Consider the following 10,000-nt stretch of genomic DNA (forward strand, 5'->3'; position numbering starts at 1 on the left):
GGAAGTGAGTTTTGGGACATAGTAGAGAGTTCACAAGGAGGACTGATGTTGTGGGTGTGCACTCTTATAGGGTGGGCAGTGAAGTGACGTTTTGGGTGGACAATGACGTGGGAATGCTGAGGAGTTGGGTATTTTAGCCTGTGTTCAATGGGGGTGGAAGATTCTAGAATATATTTTGGGCTTTTTGATTAGAGTGTGTTTAAATCTGGGTCTCCTCAGCTTGGAGTCGCTGCTCTGTCCTACTTGCGACAGTCCGCTCGCCGCCCTCAGGGGCTTGCGGGAGTTTTAATTTCTCTGATTTCTCCTGGTGATTCGGAGATGGGTGGGGGTGGTACAGGGAAAGGATGAGGCTCCTCCCACTCGCTTGCTCTGCAGTGAGGCCTCCAATCCGGCTTCTCCCTTGGTGGGGCGTGTCACGGAGCTGGGTCACATCCCAGAGGCCTCAGCCACTTCCAGCTCAGTGCACGTGGCGGGAATGCACCCATGTCCTGGGCTTAGCCTTATTTGTTTGCGCTGAAAAGGAAAGCCATTTCCTTGGCGGTGGGTGACATTTGGCGTGGCCGCTAAAGACATTACAGCAGACAGGGTAACCTCCTTTGGAAGCTGCCAGGCCAACCAGTTTATCACAGCTGAATCTAGGGGAGTAGGACTTAGTGCTCTGGTCCGATGGTGTTCAGGGCACGCTCCTGTGAAGCCCATGGCTGTCCTATATTGTGCCCGTACACCAAGGCTGCTGGCAGGAATTGAAATCAAATCTAAGCTTAACCTAACCTAATTTTATGATTTTTGATATTTATCACATTTACCACATAAGTAGGCCAGAGCTGGGATTTGAAGCCCCAGTTCCCTCTCCCCAAATGCCATCCGACTCAAAGATGTAGACTGGGGAAGTAAACCCCCAGGAGAATGGATGGTCAGAGCCTGGTTGGCGTTAAATGATTTAGCGTCCAGTTCAGTCTAGTCCAGTCAAGCGACATTTAAAGGGTTTCAGTTGCTAGTTCAGTCACTTAACGCTCCTAAGATCACACTCCCTCTGTTCTCACGGCGAACAAGCCTGAAATCTGTGGTCGCAGACAGACGGAGCATGGAGTGGTGTGTGGGGGAAAAAAAATGACCCAGCGCTTGACCGACAACGTTTGAGCCGGCCTAATCTCATCAAGCTCACAGAGAATATGCCTCTCTGCTGCGGAGGGCGTTTGAAGGGGAGAGCCAAGGCCCGGTCCAGGCATCTCCTCCTCTCGTCCATGGGACCGCTCGGTCATCAGGGGAGACTGCTGAGCTAATAGAAATGAGATTTGGGCCTGGCCAGTTCTTCCTTCAGAGAAGAGTGACGAGGCTGAGCAAGCACGTCAGCCAGTCACCTCTGCACGCTACGCCACCCTTTCCTCCGATATGACATGAGTCATCCGTCACTTTCCCCCGCTTCCTCATTGTTGGCTAGCCACATGCTAAACCCAAGCATTACCAATTCGGTGCAGTTGATGATGATTATGAGTTAAACGTGCTGTTTAGGTCAGCAGGCTGTCCAGCATAGTTTAGTGATGAGGCAGCGGCCGAGTCCTCCCCAGTCGGAGGCTCACACATGTGCACAGCACCCGTCTGCTGTGTGTCTGTCTCCTGATACCGAGGGTCACACAGCTGTGCGACTCTAGGGTGACTTCAGGCCACATGTGCCGTAAAGCCCACAAGTCCTTGGCCTTCTAGACACACCAAAACACTTATGGATTCTCTTAAAACTGTCCATGCAGTCCAGCTGTCCTCTGTGCAGGCTGTCGGGGGACACTCACGTCCCGCAGCGGCGCGGCTGCAGATCGGTGCAGGACACGCACGTTCCCAGTGTACTCCAGGCGTTGCTATTTTGGATCTTCCTCTGAGCAGTATCCCTCCTCCTCACTCTCCCGGTGGTAGGCTACTCAGGCTGTGGAAGATGGGAGGAGATGGTGGTGGTGGTGGTGGGGGTCAGTGAGAGTGCTGCTGGCCAGTGGAGGAGATGAGCGCCTCTGGAGTCCACTGCATCTGCAGCCTGGAGATAAAAGCCCAGGAGACGCCAGCAGCATCCACTCAGCGAGGACAATCAGATGTTAGCTGCCAACCACAGATGCAACATGGTCTTTTTGTCCATCTCACTCTCCATGCCTTCCTTTCTCTATGCCCCCCGCCCCCCCACATACACACACACACGTCTCTCCTAAGTGTTTAGGATATATTGTGCTGCTCTTTGAGATGTTTATTTGTTCAGGGGGTTCTCTACTCATCTGAGGTTTGACCTCTTTCAGAAGGATTATTATCAGTGGACTATCAGTGGATTATTGGTCCCAGGTTATTGATTGCTGCTCGGTTATTTATTATTTCAAAGTTCCGGTGTGAGATTGGAAAAGGAATAAGAGTCTCTCTGCTGAAATAGACTGGATTGTCTTGTATTGCAGCGATGGGTATTTGCAGCAGTAGAGGTTGTGGAGTACACTTCAGTCAGCAGTAAAAGCAGGTTGGCATGAGCAGGGCTTCTGTAAATGGGATGGATGTTGGCACTGCAGCTACTGCAGTGAGAAGGGGGAGGGGCACTTTGGAAGTATAAGTAAGTGTGTGTGTGTGTGTGTGTGTGTGCTTTGTGTATGTATTTTGGGGGGACTGCTCCGTGTCTGTCAGGCATTCTGGAACTTGAGGCGAGAACGCTGGAGCGGTGTGTTTCCATGGTGATGAAGGCAGGGGGGCACGCCACTTGCGGGTTGTGAGTTGTGTTGGAACGAAGATGGGGTGTTTCTCTCCCTCTCTCTCTGTCTGTCTTTGTGTGTGTGCGTGTGTGTGTGTGCGTGTGCGTGTGCGTGTGTGTGTGTGGGGAGGGGTGCAGAAGGGAGGGAGAGAGAGGAGGCTGTGTGCAGCTTGTCCTGCTGGTGATAGATGACTTCTCAGCACAGCAGCAGCGTTGGCGGCAGCAGACGCGAGCTTTCCTGCTCTTTTATCTCCCAAACACAATTACTTCCTGTTTTCCACCTATCACGGCCTCCGTGACTTCCACAAACACACCACTTTGGGCAGCTGTCTGCTGGTTAGACAAGTAATCTTGTAAGCACAACAGGCCTGTGTGTGTCCCAGGGCCTGTTCCGGCGTCTTCAGTGCAGGGCAGCATTGACACCAAGCCAGGAGGCCACATAACATAATGCATGCGTTGTTGTCAGTCTCAAACGTTTTGACATTGCTGTGCCTTTTATAATTGTGTTTGTTTTGACATTTAGACAGATAATGGGAGGTGACCTTTTACTTTTGTTGATGTTTTGTGGCTTTCATTTGTTTCTAAACGAATTCTCTGCATGCTTGATGCATAGCTACTCCAATTGTTTTCAATGGAGAACGCAGATGAGACCACAACAACAATTGTCCACGTACGTCAGAGTGGCTGGACTCAGACTGGACGACTTGACACTTCTTGTGTAAAAGTGAGGATTCCACTGGCAGGCAGTTGTTGTCATGGAAACCACTGCAAGCATCCTTTGATGCGCCCCCGATCGCATCGCCTAGGTTACTGTGGAATGTGCTATCGGGGTGCAGGAGGAATTGATTAGCCCTAAAAATCTGACCCAGCACCCATCTCCGTTTCAGTAGGCTCTCTTGAGAGACTCCCAGAGGTCAGGGTTGAGATGACCCCTCTGTGGGCCACCGTGGAGAGAGGGAAATGGGTTTCAGTGGGAGGGCAAAGGTCTTCAGTGGTTTGGGCTCAAGAGTGCAGAGCTTTAGGTCTGTGGAGAGAGTGGCCTGCTCATGGAGGCTGGGAGAGGTCACTGCGGTATTGTCCAAAGGGCAGCCATATATCTGCTGTCTAATACATTCACTCACACACACACACACACACACATTCTTATCATACAAAACAGGTGATGTGCATTGGTGCTATGGAGAGCACTGAGCTGATGGGGGTTGGGGGAGGTCACTGAGCTGTATTGTGTAAGACAGAGGAATGCATCAGTTGCTCCATACACATCCACACAGCTATAGTCCTTATGTAGAGTGGGGCTCTCCAGCTATTCCTGATGCGTGGTAGCCTTTTGTTTATCCGAGCGAGGGTGCATACTTTACCGCTGTGTTTGGACCAGTCTCTGAGCTGACTGCTTGGAGGTCGGGATGCACATGTTTGTGTCACGCAAGTCTGGTATGTCGGTCCAGTGAGATGGGCAGCCAGCCACTAATGCAATGGAAGTAATGCGGAGCACTGCGGTCACACTCTGTCGCAGGCTGCCTTACACACCCTCTCTGGCAGAACACCCCATGACCAGGGTTACTCACATTTCAACTGCTCCATGTCAACTGCCCACTGTCCAAGTCAAAACCACCCCTGGTCATTTCTGACCTGAGAACTACCTGTAGATGCATCCTCATGGAGGACTATGTGGGTCTTGGCCCCAGCATTTATTTAACCTTTATTTAACCAGATGAATGGTGGCCTGGCAAAAGGCAAAGCCTTTTGGGTGGTGTGTGTGTGTGTGTGTGTTTGTGTGTGTGTGTGTGTGTGTGTGTGTATATGTATGTATGGGGGGGGCTTAGAATAAAAATAAATAAAGAGTCCTGTTGTCCTGTTGGCAGCCAGAGGGGAGTCAGAGTCCCTGCTGGTCATCAGGCGCTCTCTGGCCGCGGCTGGACATCACTCTGTCTCTCACCCACCCTCCCCTCAGCGCAGCCACTTAAAGCCAACGACTGTGTCTGGCTGTGCGGCCGCGTGCAGGGCAGGCACGCAGCTCCGTTTTATTAGCACGGGCGCATAAGTGCTGAGCGGTATGGATCGGCCGCTGGCCTGGACATGCCAGGTGGTCGACAGGCCAGTTGTATGGCTGCTGAATCAGAGTGAGGGTCATTGCACTTAGTAAGGCCCTGTGCCATTGCAGGGAAAAAGAAAAAAGTAAAGGAGCGAGACTGAGAGGGGAAAAAAGGGAGAGAGAGAGAGAGAGAGAGAGAGAGAGAGATAGAGAGAGAAAGAGATAGAGAGAGAGAAAGAGATAGAGAGAGAGACTACACTGAGAAAAAGGAGGGAGGAATGGAGGGCATACAAAGTGGTGTTCCTGGGTGGGCTGAGGGCTTGTGTCAGAGGAGATTACATGTTTGTTTTACTTGTCTCTCTTGCCCTTAGTTTGCCATTTCTTCTCCTCCATCTCCTCTCTCTGTATCAGTCTCTCTCTCTCTCTCTTTTGTTACTGCGTCTGCCGCTCCGAGATAAATAATTGAGGAACTGAGAGAGACTCATGTTAATTCTGTGTAGGTTGTAGATGGAGCCTGAACTACTACATGACATGAATCAGATGCCGCTGGGTGTGTGTGTGTGTGTGTGTGTGTGTATCCTGCTCACTTTTGTCTCTCTCGTCTCTCTGTTTGTAGTGCCAGACGACCTCACTCCAGAGGAGAAGCAGGAATTGGAGAATATCCGACGCCGAAAACAGGAGCTCCTAGAGGACATACAGGTACAGATGTCTGCACACACACACACACACACACACACACACACACACACACACACACACAGATGGATGGTGTGTCTGGCTAGCGGGGCTTCCTGATATCCTATCATGCTCTTGTGGTTTGTCTTTCCTCTCTCCTTCTCTCATTCCTCTTCCTCATCATCCCCCTCACTGTGCTCTTCCTCATCATCACCCTCACTGTGCTCTTCCTCATCATCACCCTTACTGTGCTCTTCCTCATCATCACCCTTACTGTGCTCTTCTATCAATTCCTCCGCTCTCCTACTCGCTCTCCTCTCATCTCATCTCGCTACAGCTCTGTTGAATATCATCTTTGTCTTCTCTCCTCTCCTCCTCTCCTCTCCTCTCCTCCTCTCTCCTCCCTCCTCCTCCTCCTCCTCTCCTCTCCTCTCCTCTCCTCTCTTCTCTTCTCTTCTCTTCTCTCTTCTCTTCTCTCCTCCTCCTCCTCCCTCTCCTCCTCTCTCCTCCTCTCTCCTCCTCTCCTCCCTCTCCTCTCCTCTCCTCTCTTCTCTTCTCTTCTCTTCTCTTCTCTTCTCTTCTCTTCTCTCCTCTCCTCCTCCTCTCTCCTCCTCTCCTCTCCTCTCCTCTCCTCTCCTCCTCTCTCCTCTCCTCCTCTCTTCTCCTCTGTGTGTAGTGTATGCAGACTCTCTGGCTGACCTCGAGGTTCCCGCCTGCTGCTGCTGAAATATTAACAGCAGTCTGCTCTGCTCTCATCCTGATTGTGTCTGCCCCTCCGTCTCCCTCACTTGACCCTCATTCTGCCTCTCTCCAGTCCACCCTCGCCTCCTCTCCTCTCCTCCTCTCCTCCCCTCCTCTCCTCACCTCCTTTCCTCTCCTCCTCTCCTCTCCTCCTCTCCTCTCCTCCTCCTCTCATAAGGTGACCTCTCAGGCCAGAGGCTCCCAGGCTCCTCAGCGCAGGCCTGCAGGCAGAGGCTTGAGGACTGAGGGAAGCAGGCGGTCATTATCACTGCCAGTCCCATACCCCATCCCCACATCCAGTGAAAACCATTCAGAGGTTGAGAGCAGTCACCCCCTGGTCATTTAACTTGACATTTGTGGCTTCTAATTCCTGAGAGTAAATTTTTTTGTACTTCTGCTCTCACAAATCTCCTCCGTTTGTTTTATATTCCCCTGCAGTATGTATTCATGTGTTCTAGCGTTGTGTGTGAACTGGCCAGGTTCAGTGAGTGATTAAAACACCATTAAAAATCATTCAAAGGTTGCACAGATCCCAGATCAGCAGACTTGTCTGGATATGAGCAGGGCAGCAGCCGAGGAGATGCTGATGCCTTTCTGTGCTCATCTCCCTGAGAGCCCCAGCTCAGCTAGGACAGCTAGCTGGGTCTGTGTGCATCTGTCAGGTACAGTACAGTCTGTGAACATATCTGGACGTAGCTCACTGTTGCAGGCAGCGCAAGGATTTTGTGTGTGTGTGTATGTGTGTGTGAGTGTGTGCGTGCGTGCGTGCGTGTGTGTGTGTGTGTGTGTGTGTGTGTGTGTGTGTCTGTGTGATTACTCCTAAGGGCTGTTAAGGGGAGCATCCGTGGTAAAGCACAGCCTGGCCCCTATCTGGCCCATCTGAGGGGACCAGATGCCCAATAAATTATCCTAATTAATTTGTACAACCTCATGGCAGTGTCACAGTTCCCTGCCCAAACACACACACCTCCCTCCTGCACTGTACTGTACTCTGTGTGTGTGTGTGTGTGCGTGCGTGTGTGTGGAGGAGGGGTGAGGAGGTGTTCGCTTCACTGATTCGGTAGAACAAAAGAGGCTAGCTGTGTGAAGGCTGCTTCTAGGCTTGTGGGGGGGGATGGGAGAGAAAGAGAAGGAGAGCTACAGGAGGGGAAAAGAAGGCTGGGGAGAGAGAGGGATAGAGAGACACCCACAGAGAGGAAGAGAGAGAGGGCTTCTACTGGAGGAGGAAGGAGAGAGAGGGTGTGTGTATGTGTGTCCTCTAGAGCAGATGGGGGCCTCGACCTAAAGTCTGCGTCTGACTAAATTCAATTAGGCTGATTCATTTACGTAAGGGGACTGCGGATCATTGATCACGCCGGCCTCTGGACCGGTCCCCCCTCCCTCCCCCCCCTTCTCCCGGTTAATCACTTAATCAATCGAGTAAAAACGGGCCACTGCATTCCTGCTGCGCTCCTGCCATTCCAGCTTAATTACACCGCTGTGCTGCGCTGCGCTGCAAACTGCGCTGCAGTTTGGGCCCCTCTGTCCCTCTCCAGTGCTTATCAGGACCCACACATCCCAGATACTCTATCTCTGTCTGTCTCTATCTGTCCTATCCACACACACACACACACACACACACACACACACACACACACTCACACACACACTCTTCTCACCCTCTCTCAGATCTTCCCAACTCCTCCCTCTCTTTACTGTTCTCAATTAGTTGTGATGAAAGGTAGACAGAGAGAGAGAGAGAGAGAGAGAAAGAGAAAGAGTCAAAGTCAAACCACGCACATTGTGAAGATTTCTCTCCTTAGCCCTCCCCCCTCTCTCCCCACTGACATCAGAGAGACCTAGAACCCCCTCAGGATCAGCAGCAGCTTGTTCACGTTGACATTAATCAAAGGTCATTTGATTTCCAAATATCACATGGAAGCTCCTGATTAATGCTAATGGAGGGAGCTTTGTCTCAACCGTGCTGCTGTGTATGTATCAGTGTGTGTCTCTGGGGTACAATATGTTCCGTGTGTGTGTGTGTGTGTGTGTGTGTTGGTCGTGCTGGTCGTGCTGGTGAGACTCATGAACTGAGATCATGAGTCTTATGATGGATCCCAGAGGGAATCTGCTGCTGTGTGTGTGTATGTGTATGTATGGGTGTGCTCTATGAGACTGAAGGGAATCCAATAACTACCCTTCACCTCAAGCTCCCTGACCAATGTACCTGATGAAGAATTCCCCGTGGCAGAGAGCAATACACACACACACACACACACACACACACACACACACACACACACAAAATCCTTGCGCTGCCTGCAACAGTGAGCTACGTCCAGATATGTTCACAGACTGTACTGTACCTGACAGATGCACACAGACCCATCTCACAAATTCTCTCATCTTCCATAACCAGAACAGCATCACACACTGACGAGCCACATCACTTCCCTAAATCCTCCTGTGACTCATGCATTGTCCACCCCTTCAGGATCTCCGTCCTGTTGGGTCAGATGTTGAGTTGATCCAGCCTGACAGCCAGCATTGCTTAGATGAGACACATGACAGTAGCCAGGCCATTAGATCTTAGCTCTGTCCACTCTGGTGTGGGTGGCAACGTGTCGGTAGGCTGTCTGTTGGCCAGTTAGCGTGCCCGCTCATTAGCCAGAGTAAATCAGCTGGTGTATTGATGGGACCCCACGCCGCTGGGCGCCTAATGATGGGTCAGCAGGCCTGATGGACGCTCTGAGGTAGGTGGGCTATCTCCTCAGCAGGACCAGCTGACTAAGGAAAACCCAAGAGACGAGCAAGGGAAAGCAGCACAGCTGTCATCATTATCTTGTGTGTCTGTGTGTGTGTGTGTGTGTGTGTGTGTGTGTGTGTGTGTGTGTGTGTGTGTTTTATGTGTTTGCGTGTATTTTGTTTATTTCAGACAGAGTAGATATTTACTGTATGTCAAGTAAAGTATGCACACAGACACACACGGGCGTACAAAGACACTCGGAATTCTGTATGCTGTGATTTTTTCTTCTCTCATTGAGTGTTCTAATTGATTCGGATGGCAAAGTTCCATGGTTACATAAACAGGCATTCCTTCTGTCATGCGAAATTAAATTATGAAGAGAGATGGATGAGAAGCAGTGTACAACTGGACACTGCCACATTCACATGAATACACACACACACACACACGCTAGACTGCAAGCACTGTGGTGTGCTACTGTTTCAATCTCTCTCTTTCTCTCTCTCTCTCTTTCTCTCTCTCTCTCTCTCTCTCTCTGACACACTCACACGCACACACACCCACACACCACTGTGTGGCCATATGTGGCCTAATAAGGTACATTATGTCTGCCTGATGGAGACAAAGAGTTACAATCTCCTCAGACCTCATGGAACCTGTCTCCATAGAGACAGACAGGTGTGGTTTGTGTGTTCGTGTGTGTGTGTGTGTGTGTGTGTGCCAGTGTGTGTATTTGCATTTGACATGAGGTGAGGTGAGGTGATGTCAGCCTGTATGCTGTACTCCTTGTCCTTTAGTCAGACTTTAATGGGCATCAATGAATCACTGTGTACCAAGGCCCCAATAGAAGCTCCTGATCACCTAGCAACGGGCTAATAGCCATGGGAGATGTGCACCTGTGCTGTTCTCAAACAGCCCACTCACCTGAACCAGCCTCCCCATACTGGCCTTATCTGGACACTTTACAGGCCAACACTTAAGCCAAGAGCACTACAGTCTAGAATTTTCCATGATGGAGGGAATTTCCCTTTACCGAGCACATGTGCAGTATGTGAGACTAGCAGTATCCTAAGTGTTAGAGATTGTTTATTTTCCTCCCGAGGGTGTAATTATG

At 50.8% G+C, this 10,000-nt stretch overlaps 1 protein-coding gene across 5 annotated transcripts in view; it reads left to right on the forward strand.

Annotated features, from left to right (window-relative positions):
- cyth1b (cytohesin 1b) overlaps positions 1 to 10,000 on the forward strand; it is a 69,450-nt gene that overhangs the window by 44,400 nt on the left and 15,050 nt on the right. For all 5 annotated transcript variants that reach the window (XM_048233015.1, XM_048233017.1, XM_048233013.1 and 2 more), the window contains exon 2: positions 5,362 to 5,444. In XM_048233015.1, coding sequence (XP_048088972.1) covers positions 5,362 to 5,444 — 83 coding nt within the window. The remainder of the gene's footprint in view (positions 1 to 5,361; positions 5,445 to 10,000) is intronic.

Source organism: Alosa alosa, chromosome 22 (assembly GCF_017589495.1).
Source record: "Alosa alosa isolate M-15738 ecotype Scorff River chromosome 22, AALO_Geno_1.1, whole genome shotgun sequence".
Lineage (NCBI taxonomy): Eukaryota > Metazoa > Chordata > Actinopteri > Clupeiformes > Clupeidae > Alosa > Alosa alosa.